Source organism: Dromiciops gliroides, chromosome 1 (assembly GCF_019393635.1).
Source record: "Dromiciops gliroides isolate mDroGli1 chromosome 1, mDroGli1.pri, whole genome shotgun sequence".
Lineage (NCBI taxonomy): Eukaryota > Metazoa > Chordata > Mammalia > Microbiotheria > Microbiotheriidae > Dromiciops > Dromiciops gliroides.
The window spans coordinates 597758580-597770932 of NC_057861.1; the positions used below are offsets into that span (position 1 = coordinate 597758580).

Consider the following 12353-nt stretch of genomic DNA (forward strand, 5'->3'; position numbering starts at 1 on the left):
TCTAATCTCTTCCCAAGGAAGTCAATAAGCATTTATTAAATGTCTATTATTTGGATTTTATATCTCTTACCCCTTAATTCTCTGACTCCTTGAGACACTCCCTCCTTCTGAGTGATGCCCCTGAGCCTAAAGGATGAAGTTCAGTACACACATACTTTGTTAAGTCATGTCCAACTCTTTGTGACCCCATTTGGGGTTTTATTGGCAAAGATACATTTCCTCCTTCAGCTCAATTGACAGATGAGGAAACTGAGGTAAACAGGGTGAAGTGATTTGCCCAGGATCACACAGCTAGTAAATGTCTGAGCCCAGATTTGAATTCAGGAAGCTGATTCTTCCAGACTTCAGGCATTCTTCCCATTCTGCCACCGAGATCCTCACGTACAAACTATGACAATTCATGTCCTAGGTGGGGCATAGTGATAATAATACTAATAATTGATATTCATATGGTGCTTTAAGGATTGTAAAGTGACATATGTATTGGCTCAACATGATCCTGTGCAATTAAGTGCTTACAGATATTGTTCTCATTTTATAGGTGAGAAAACTGAGGCTTAGAGAGGTTAAGATCTCTGGAGGGATATTCACAAGTTAATTTGTATGAAATTATCTTCTCTACTCAGTGAATATTGAATTGATCAGCATTTGCATGTGAACTTTTATCTCAGTCTCATACTGAAGTCTTATATTGGTGTGATCTGTTTACTGAATGCATACTTTTCTGGTGGATTTATTGGTACCATGCTTATTAATTGTGTGGATTATTCTCATCTTCCAGGAAGACTCTTCCCTCTCCCTTCCCAGAGTGTGTATCTTTGGACTCTCCATTATCTGTATCAAGTTAGTTTCCTTGCCCTCTGATAGCTATTGTGAAATGACTTGATTTTGCTAGTAGGAGCTTATGTGATCAATCCCTTACTGTTGGAGACACAAGCTCCTTCTTTAGCCCCAGGCCCAAGCCTGGAGGATTGCCAGGTAGAGAAACAATCCTGTCACTTTAACACATCCTTGGGAATGAGCATTTAAATTTTCTAGCAACCCTGGACCACCACTGCCTGCCTACCGAGGAAGAATCTTTGTGACAATTTGAGAGATCCAGTGTACCTGGAAGAGTAATTATTCTCAGTGCCATAAATTCTGATAAGAGAACCTTTAGGGAGGGAAACTGCCCCTCCAAAGGGGCCCCTCATGCTTCTGCATGCAGCTCTGTCCTGCCTGAGCTTTAGCTGTGCCTCAGAACCTCTGCACATCACATAAATTTCTTGGAGGGATCATGCCGTGAGTTCCAAGAGCTTACTGTGCCTGTGTACTTTGTACTGACTCTGAAGAAAAGTCCATCACATACATTTCTGCTGTGGACTATTCAGGTGCATCTCTGTTACTGTCATGGTAGAATGACTTATGGACATGGGCTTGGTTAAGCTTACAATTTTCCAAAACTCACCTCCAGCCAGAAGATACCCATTGACTGTACTGGGGAAGGAGGACAGCAGCAGTAGTTAATGGCTACAATAGATGAGGTTTGAGCCCCAAGGGAAGATGGGGGCAGAAACTTGTCTGTCTATTTCTGTCAAGAACAAATTTAGATCAACTCCTGGAGTCACATGTGTGGGCTGCTCACTATCTACTATTTAGGACTCGAGAATTCTCTTATTTCTATGGCCATTTAAATGCTTGGTTCACCCTAGGACAATTGATTGTCTGTATCTAAAGGAAACCGAGTAATGGAATCCTCAGGGGATTGGAGACTAAGAGGAGTCACCTTGGCCAATAATCAACATATGGGAGGCACAACTTTCCCTTTTGAAAATTTTAATTTCAAACAGACTGTTTTCAGTTTGGATTCTCTTTCCTTGCTGAATGTTTTGGACCTTGGTATAGTCTGTCATCTGCAGGTCTGAATTTCTCAAACTCTTTTTTTGTGTTTTTTAAACGGAAGTACCTTTTCCTGTGTTGCTTTCTTTAGATGTTAGGCCTGGGCCCTGGGGCCATTGTCATCAATGGTCTACACTATTTTGTCTTTCTGTTTCTTTTACAAGTTTTGGCAGAGCACAGATGTATTGGGTTAAAACTGTACTCTTCTGCTCAGTCCACTACAGCCAGGATCACAGGGGCCTAGTTTTACAGATGGAAGGGACCTTAATGATAATTCAATCTAGACTCTGGCTTTAATTCCCCGCTCCTGTGGCTCTCTCGCCTTCAGGATCCGTTACAAAATCTTCTGTTTGGTATTCAAAGCTTTTCTTTTTTTTTTTCTTTTAAGTGAGGCAATTGGGGTTAAGTGACTTGCCCAGGGTCACACAGCTAGTAAGTGTTAAGTGTCTGAGGCCAGATTTGAATTCAGGTACTCCTGACTCCAAGGCCAGTGCTCTATCCACTGTGCCATCTAGCTGCCCCTCAAAGCTTTTCTTAACCTAGTTCCCTCTCCTACCTTTCCAGTCCCTAACAGACAGGTACTCTTCCACCCAGTGACCTTGGCCTCTTGGCTATTCCACTTCCTGACTCAGCATTTTCTCTGGCTATTCCCATGCCTGGAATGCTTTTCCTTCTTCATCTCCTTCTATTGACTTCCCTGCCTTCCTTTAAGCCCCTTCTAAAATCTCATCTTTTACTGGAAGCCTTTTTCAATTTCTCTTAATTCTAGTACCTTCCCTCCATTATTTATTTTCTATTTATCCTTTCGATAGCTTGTTTATGCTCGATTTGCTTGTTGTCTGTCCCATTAAATTGGAAGCTCTTTGAGAGCAGAGACTTTTTTTTTTTTACCTGTATCTGTCCCCAGGGCTTGACACAGTGCCTGGCACATGGTTGACATTTAATAAATGTTTCCTGACTGACTTCCAGACTGTTCATTTTACAGAAGAAAGGAGGGCAGTGACTTGCCCAAATGATATTAAGTGACCATCAGGATTTGAACCCAAGTCCTCTGATTTCAAATCCAACATTCTTTCTACTGGACTCTCTATTATTGGGCTTTTCCTCTCCCCTTTTAACAAATCCTTTTTAATGCTACTTTCCTTAACAATACATGAAATGAACTGACTGGACACATAGGAGATTTGGAGTTCTAACAAGTAACCATTGGGGGCTAAAGTGATTTTCTTAAAGAACAAGTCTGACCTTGTCATCCCCATGCTCAATAACTCCAGTGTTTGTTGATCTCTAGAGGATTTTAAGATTTAGAGCTGAAGGGATTAAAGAAGATTTAATCCCATTCCCTCTTTGTACAGATAAAGAAACCAGGGATAAACTGATTTGCCCAAGGTCACATAGGTAGTAAGTAGTTGGACTGGGATTTTAATCCAAGTATTCTGACTCCTCTTCCTGTTCAGTCATGTCCAACTCTTCAGTGACCCCATTTGGGGTTTTCATGGCAAAGATACTGGAGTGGTTTGCCATTGCCTTCTCCTGCTTATTTTATAGATGAGGAAACTGAGGCAAACAGGGTTAAGTGACTTGCCCAGGATCACACAGATAGTAAGTATCTGAGGTTGATTTGAACTCAGGAAGAGGTCTTCTTGGCTCCAGGCCCAGTACTCTATCCCACTGTGCTACCTATCTGCCCAGAACAAGAGCAAAATTCCAGTGCCATTTAAAAAAAAATGAGATTGGATCTCTCTATTTCTTCCAGGCTAAAAGTACAAAATGGCCACTCACAGCCTATGTGGAAGCCTTGACCTACACTATTTGGGGGGGGGGGGCAGGGCAATGAGTGTCTGAGGGCAGATTTGAACTCAGGTCCTCCTGAATCCAGGGCCACCTAGCTGCTCCAAACCTGCACTATTTCTAACATGGGTTGTTTCACCCTTCCTTAAGCAGGCTAGTGCCTTTTCTTCTTCTTCCTTCTCCACCCCCATTGTATTGATACCAGTCCTAGTGCAATCAAGTTATCAGCCATCCAGTAGCTCAGAACTCCTGAGGTAGCTCAAGGGATCAACCAACCTCAGCCTCTCAGCTAGCAGGGATTACAGGTGTGTGCAGCCAATCTGAGCAGTGTTTTTTGTACCTTATTGTTTTGAGTAAAAAATTATAAAAGTATATGACATGGTCTTTGCCATGAGGCATCTTATAGTCAATTTGGGGAAACAGAGAACACTTAATGCTATACTGATTTTTTTTTTAATCTTTTCTTTTTTTAATGAGGCAGTTGGGGTTAAGTGACTTGCCCAGGGTCACACAGCTAGTAAGTGTTAAGTGTCTGAGGCTGGATTTGAACTCAGGTACTCCTGACTCCAGGGCCGGTGCTCTATCCACTGCACCACCTAGCTGCCCCGCTATACTGATTTTAAAGACCTTGGAGGCTTATAGATGAGTGGGATTGGTGTGGGCTGAAATAGCCTAAAGAATTTGTTTTGGCCAGGAGGCAGTAGGGAAAAGGTTGGGAGGACAAGCCCCACTTACATTTTGAACAAAAATTTGAAGATGAAAGGTTTTGCAGGGTCTAACTGGAAGGTGTGTATTTGTTATCCAGCAGTATTTATTAATTGCATACTGTGAGCTAGGTGCTGGGAATATAACAAAAGGAGGAAAAACTCCCTCTCTTCCCTTCAGGAACTCACACTCTAAGTGGGGGAGGCCCACAAGTATGTATGCACTAGCTAGATACTGAACAATAGAAAGATAATGATGTGGGAGGTGGTTTAATTGATCAGATTGATCGTGAGGCATCCCAAAGAATTACAAGACTCAGTGACTCAGTTTCCCAAGTTTTATTGCAATACATCGAGTGACCACCATGGAGGAGGTGTCTCTTGAATAGGGAAAGAAAAGACAGTTATATATATAGTATGGACAAATTGATTATCAGTCTCATTATAATAATCTCCACCTTAGGGATGTATAGGGGAGGACTTATCCTAATTTGAAGTTCCTGGGGGGCCTAAATCAACCCGTGAGGGTTTCCTTAGAAGTATGTTTTTGGGGTTTATGTGTCATAAGATGAACTTAAGGACAAACTTGGCCTTTTCTGCACATGTTCCCAAAGACATGCTTAAACTTGTCAATCTCAGAGGGTCTCTGTGTTTATGGTATCTCTTTACTTAAGATCTGGTTTCTAGATGTCCTGTCATCTAGGAATGTTAATGACTATTAATGGTCAATGGTCTCTGTTGATAGTAAGGGTTGATAGGGACTGAACTCTCTTGGTTACTTGTAAGAACACAAACCTGTTTCTCTGTTAACCCTTTTGGATACTATTGATAGCTACTATTGTCAGGTTATCTGTTAACCCTTTTAGCCTCCTCCATCAATAGGAGGCAGAAAGTGGAATTGAAGCTGAGTATTGAGGGAAGCCTGGGAAGCCAGCAGGCACTGGTTAGGCAGAGCTTTCCCAGTGTGGGGACTGCCCAAAAAAGTGGGCAAGGCTGTAAAAAGGCAAGTGTCTGGATTATAGAGTAGGTGGAGGGGCTACGTGTTAAAGATATTTGGAAATGGGAAGGGTCAGGTTATGAGGGGCTTGAAAAGGCAAGCAGGATTTTATATTTGACAATAGGAAAGTACTGGAGTTTAGGAAAATCCCTTTGGTATCTGTATGGAGAATGAGAGACTTGAGGCAGAGACCAACCAAAAAGCAATTGATTGTAATAATCCAGGCAGAAGCTGATGGGAGCTTGCAGTGGTGATTGTTAGTAGAGGAAAGGAGATCTGTACAGGAGAGAAACTAGTAGAGTACTGGGAGGAAGGTACCATATCGGATGTACTTTGGGTATAGTTGGTAAATTAGGAGGTGGCTGCTAGCTCCAGATAGGAGGGACCCTTAGAATTTGTGGGCTCGGCCAGAAAATGCCATTCTTTGAAAGCTAATTAGATGTGAAAAATATGTTTTGCATGACTTCATGTTTATAATGGGTATCGTATTTCTTGCCTTCTCAGTGAGTAGGGGAGAAGGCAGAGGGAGGAAGAGATTTGGGGAACGAAAACAAAAATTAAAAATTTTAAAAATTGAAAAAAAGAAAGCTAATTAGAGTCAATGGATTTGCATAATGGTACATGTATAACCTATATCTGATTGCTTACCCCCCTCAGGGAGGGGGGAGGGGAGGGAAGGGAGGGAAGGAGGCTACCATTAACTAAATAAGTGTTCAAATGGATAATTTTAAGCTGCTGCAGAAGTAAGATAAGACACGGTCACTATCAAAGTTATCCCTAGGAGGATGAAGAGCCCAGTTTGTAAATGTGTTTCTATAAGATGCTGGAGAGCTCCTGTCATTTAATCAATCCCAAATCTCAATCAGAGACTTTCTAAATGTCTTAGAATCTTAAAAGAGAGCCAGAGAAAGGCTTTTTTCAAGCCTTTTTCTCTATCCCTCCCTTAGACTGTGCTGGATAAACACTGTATTTGTTAGACTTTTCTGATCACAGGAAAGATATTCATTAGAGTGAGGACAGATTCTACCGCAGCCCTGATGGAATATCTCACAGGACTTTTCTCCTTTTTTTTTTTTTTTAAAAATACTACCCTGGATTTTAATTTTTGAAAAATTGATATCTTTTCCAAATATCCCTTTTCCTCTCCTACCTTTTCCTCCAATCAGAGGACCATCCCCTGTAACAAACAATAAAAAAGAAAGAAAAAAGTGTTCAGTAAAATGAACCTATCAACTGGGTCTAACAGATAAACACCCCTAGTTTCCTGCCTGTAAAGAAAGGAGGTAAATTTTCTCTTTAATTCTGGTTCCCCTTGGTCCTTTCAGTTATATAGCTTATACTGTTGTTGGCATTTCCATTTCCATTGTTATGGTCATTGGGTGAATGGTTTACTGATTTTATTTATTTCACTTTATATTATCTGTTCATGTGTCTTCACATCTTTCTCTGTATTCTTTATATTCATAGTTTGTTATGAATATACAGTCATTATTTCATTGCATTCATGTACCACAATTAGTTTAGTTACTTACCAAATGACAGGTATCCACCTTGTTTCCAACTTGCTGCTATCACAAAAAGTACTGCCAGGGATGTTTTGGTATATATGGGACATCTTTTCGTTTTATCTTTGATCTCCTTGGGCTATGTGCTTGGCAGTGGAATCTCCAGGGTCAAAAGATTTACACTCTTAACCGTGATTCCAAACTGCTTTTCACAATGGTTGGACTGATTTACAATCTGGATTTTAATTTCAACCAGATTTTCCCATTATGGCAGGTGACTGCTTTTTCCTAGGCTCTACATTCTTTTAGGGATGGTTTTCATAGTGACAGTGTGAATTGAATGAAAGAGGTGAATAATAACCAAGTGACAGACATTTAAATTTTTTTTTATTTTTTAAACTAATAAATATTTTTATTTATAGTTTTGGGTTCCCATTTATATTCCTCCCCCCCCCCCAGGCGGTAAGCAATCAGATGTAGGTTATGATTATATAAGACATTACCATATTAATCATTTTGTATATGAAAACTTGAATAAAAGAAAAAATGAAAAATAGCTTGCTTCAGTCTGTTTTCCATCAGTATCAGTTCTTTGGAATGCAAGCATTTTAATCCACATTTTGGAGGTGGATAGTATGTTTCATCAATTGGTATTGTCTTAGATCATTGTATTGTTGAGAATAGTTAAGTCTTGCACAGTTCTTCATCAAACAATATTGCTGTCTCTGTGCACAATGTTCTCCTGGTTCTGCTCACTTCACTATACATCAGTTCATATAAGTCTTTCCAGGCCTTTCTGAAATCATCCTGCTTGTCATTTCTTATAGCACAATAATATTCCATCACTATCATATACCACAGCTTGTTTAGCCATTCTCCAATTGATGGGCATTCCTTTGATCGCCAATTCTTAGCCACCACAAAAAGAGCTGCTCTTTTTGGGGATGTGACAGAGACATTTTGGAGGAAGAAGTGACAAGTGATAATGACAGACTCGACAGAAAGGATGAAGAGGGAGGAATCAAAGATTATAGATTTAGAGATCTGAAAGGCCATCAGAGGTCATCTGGTTCACCACTTCATTTTACATATGAGGAAACTGAGTCCCTTAAAGTTAAATCTTCTCTGAAGTCATATTTAGTAAATAGAGTTTAACCTAGGCCTTTGTCTTTGTCCTGCTGATGGCCTGGACATCCAGTTTCTAATCTGGAGGAATATTGGTAGGACAATTGGGTAGAGGAGCTGGTTTGACAGGGGAGCTTCAACTCAATTCCACAAATATGTATGTATTTACAGATAAATTCATTTCCAGGTGACCCCAAGACACCCAAATGTGATTTTCTATGACACCTCTTTGAAATATTAGTTTGCATGTTTGTAGCACTTGATGAAGTGCTTTCCTCATAGCTACCCTATGAATGGACATTGCAAGTATTATAATACACTTTTTTTTTTTTTTTTTTTTTTTTTTAGTGAGGCAATTGGGGTTAAGTGACTTGCCCAGGGTCACACAGCTAGTAAGTGTGTGTTAAGTGTCTGAGGCCGGATTTGAACTCAGGTACTCCTGACTCCAGGGCCAGTGCTCTATCCACTGCGCCACCTAGCTGCCCCCTATAATACACTTTTTACTTCTAAGATAATGGAGCCTCAGAATAGTTAAGTTGGCTACTGCTACATAACTGAGAAAGGACTAGCTATGGGTCTCCTTTCCAAATTGGTCAAAAAACTAATAATGGGGGGCAGCTAGGTGGCGCAGTGGATAGAGTACCTGCCCTGGAGTCAGGAGGATCTGAGTTCAAATCTGGCCTCAGACACTTGACACTTACTAGCTGTGTGACCTTGGGCAAGTCACTTAATCCTCATCGCCCCGCCAAAAACAAAACAAAACAAAACAAACAACCTAATAATGGTCTTAGAGAAGAGATAATGAAATATATTCCACCCTGCTGTTCCAAAGGGAAGTGGTAGGGACTGCTAGGACAGAACATGGTATACATTGTCACTGAGTTGAATGGTTTTTTTTCCTATTCAGGGCCTAATAGGTAAAAATGGTTTATTGATATCTATTAATTGTAATTGTACATCATCTTCCTTTCCCAAAAGATCCTTCCCTCCCAGGGTATTTTCATTTGACTTTTTTCTTACAAGAGAGGGTTCTGTTCTGAGGGGGGAGGGAGAAGGAGAATATGGAGCTGTGGTCTATAAACAAAAGACACATAAAACTTATTTTTAAAAGTTGGATTAGACCTGTGATTTCATTGGAATAAGAAACTCCCTATGCTATTGCAGATAGCAATTGTTCTTTAACTTCCTGTCTTAGAAAGTTACTTAGGACCTCAGTTCTCAAGTTTCTCTCAGTTTTCATCTCAGGACTGCTTTAGTTTCTTAAATTATTGAGGATTCCCAGAGAGCTTTTGTTTATGTAGATTATATCTGTCGATATTTAGTGTGCTTGAAATTAAAATATCTTGGTTCTGTTATGAAAATAGTTCTGCTCTCAGGAACCCCAAGCACACACTTGGAGAACCCCTGACCTAGGCCATTAAAAGGTTAAGTTACTTGTCTAGAGTCACACTGTCAGTATTTTTCAGTGTTGAAACTGGAACCCAAGTCTTCCTGACTTTGAGACCTGCTTTCTCTTCTTTGCGTCACACATATTGCTCATAAAAAATAAAAATGAAATTTAGATCTGAGGGATCAAATGGAAAATAGATGATACAGTATTTCTGTGAAGATGGAGACTGTATATATCTCACACTTAGGGCCGGAAACCCACCTGAAGTGTGAAGGAAAAAGACACTTATGACTCCACCTCCCTGCCAAAAATGAAAGCAGTTTTGGGATAGTTAGCTTAGGACGAATTTGTACAACATTGCTGTTTTATCAACTCTACTTTGAATCTCAGTGTTCTATGCCAGATGATTTTCTCCTTTTATAACTTCCCAGTGGACCACTCTGGCCATGCAAGAGCCCATTTGTCTCCGGAGCTGTGGGTCTCTACTTTGTCAGTCTTGTCGTTGTCTCTATTTTCTCATCCTGCCCCCCTTTCTTTCTTGGCAGATAAAGCCACAGATCCAAGCATGCCTGAGGAGAACTGGTCGTGTATCCAGTGCTTCTGTGACCAAGTAAATGCTGATCCCAATGGGTAAGATGAACCTTATACATTCTTGCCTCAGTGGTTCTTATAATCTCACACAGACTCTGCGATAGACACACAGCAATTTTTTACGTGTCAGGCATCAAGGATCCTAAAATTTAAAGGGGCAAATATTTTGTGAGGTTGTTTTTGGGGTTCTTGCTGTGGGTTGAGGGGCAGAAGGGCAAAGAGAAGAGATGGGATAGGAACCTTCATTGGGGTGGTATGAGAAGTCAAGGGGGGGTGAGCAGAAAAGCTGATGTTCATAAGGGATAATAACTTTGCTTTCCAGCTCTCCTGGTTAGAACCCACACTGGCATTTTTGAAAGGGTTGGAGGCAGGGAAGGCCAATTGAATTCTCTGAGTATTCCAGTCTCACTTATTCTCTGCTACAGGTTCAGGCCCCCTGCTCCCTTGTTTTGTAAGTCCCTCTCTGGAGAGGAGTTCCCAGGAAACTTCTTGGATCCCACCCTCCCATGGAGGCTGATGCAGTGGCTAGGGTGCTTTCCTGCTGGCTTTCCCACCTCTGCCTTGGTCACATTGTTTGCTCATGACCCTGGAAGAGGAAGCCCTCCTTTTCATCCTGACTCAGCCTTTTCGAAGGCTCTGTTGGTTCCTTCTTTGGTATGCAAACAGAACAGGTCCCCGTTGGCTAGAACCTTTCCTGTCTCTCTTCTTTTGATGGAGGCAATTATATGATATGCTGTGTTTGGGGAGTTTGCAGGACCTTCACAGATACAGAGCTTCTGGGAAAACGTAGCAGCATTCTCACAGCCTCATCACAGCTGCTTGGAAGGATTTTGATCCTATCCTCTTAGATCTTTTTTGGTACTCTTGCTGGCGGGGAAGCCACATGATGACTACTGTGCCTCTGGCCAGCCTCTCCAGGGTTCCTAGGTCAGCAGCAGTAACAGGATATTATTGTGTAATAAGCCACGCCCCCTCCCCTTTTCTCCCTCTGTCTAGAGGGAACTTCTCAGTCCATGCCATGCCTAGTCTTGTCCTGTTTCTGTTTCCTCAGCCCATCCCATGCACCCTGGCTGTTGGCCCACAAGATCCAGTCCCCGCAGGAGAGGGAAGCTCTTCATGCCTTAACAGTGAGTTGGAGTCCGGTTCTCCCTCTAGGGCCTTTCCCCTCCCCCCTCAACATGGTAGAAAAGGACACTAGAGACTCTGTCTGAGGGCTCCCCTTTGACTTTCCTAAAGGGAGCTATTCAGACTTTAGGCTTTGGGGGAAAGCAGGATGTGGGGTGAGAGAAAGGGGAGGGGAGGGGAGGGCTGAGCCCGAGGCGTCGCATTCTGAGGACTGGCTCTTAAAGAACAAGACCAGATGCTTTCACACTAGATGAGGGAGGAGAAGGTTCTACTTTAACCCCTCTTGGTTTGTGGTAGGTACCTCACCATTCACATAGTGCAAAGAGAGAGAGGGCTGGGAAAAGAGAAAGAAGCATCTGGCCAATCAAAAATTCAGGAAGGGAGGGAGGGAGGGAGAGAGGGAGGGAAGAAGGAAGGAAGGAAGGAAGGAAGGAAGGAAGGAAGGAAGGAAGGAAGGAAGGAAGGAAGGAAGGAAGGAAGGAAGGAAGGAAGGAAGGAAGGAAGGAAGGAAGGAAGGAAGGAAGGAAGGAAGGGAGGGAGGGAGGGAGGGAGGGAGGAAGGAGAGAGAGAGGGAGAGGAAGTAGTATCTGGAGATACCCTGGATTAGCCATTCTTAGAGAGAGGCAAGAAAGCCTTGGGTTAGGACAAACCCTGTTGCGTACCACACATCCCAGCAACTGAGAGGAACTCACCTTAGAGGGATTCCACAAAGGAAAAAAGACAAAAAACACATTTTGCTCACTTTTACTTACCAAAACGTGCCAGCCATGTTCTACTTGCTGTAAAGACACAGACAGTCACAGTCATCCATAATAACTCTTTCCTGGATCCTGGTCACTTGGTGATTAGCTCCTGTGAATTCAGCTATCATCTTTTTGTTTGTTTGTTTGTTTTGTGGGGCAATGAGGGTTAAGTGACTTGCCCAGGGTCGTGTGACTGGCTGTGTAGCCAGTAAGTGTCAAGTGTCTGAGGGTGGATTTGAACTCAGGTCCTCCTGAATCCAGGGCCAGTGCTTTATCCACTGCACCACCTAGCGGCCCCCCAGCTATTATCTTTTTTTTGTTTGTTTTTTGGTGAGGCAATTGGGGTTAAGTGACTTGCCCAGGGCCATACAGCTAGTAAGTGTCAAGTGTCTGAGGCTGGATTTGAACTCAGGTACTCCTGACTCCAGGGCCGGTGCTCTATCCACTACACCACCTAGCTGCCCCCAGCTATTATCTTTATGCAGATAATTCTCAGATTTATTT

At 42.1% G+C, this 12353-nt stretch overlaps 1 protein-coding gene across 1 annotated transcript in view; it reads left to right on the forward strand.

Annotated features, from left to right (window-relative positions):
- Positions 1 to 12353, forward strand: part of GGA2 (golgi associated, gamma adaptin ear containing, ARF binding protein 2) — a 44201-nt gene that overhangs the window by 2894 nt on the left and 28954 nt on the right. The window contains 2 exon segments of the mRNA XM_043999288.1: positions 9936 to 10020; positions 11033 to 11108. Of these exon segments, the coding sequence (XP_043855223.1) occupies positions 9936 to 10020; positions 11033 to 11108 (161 nt within the window).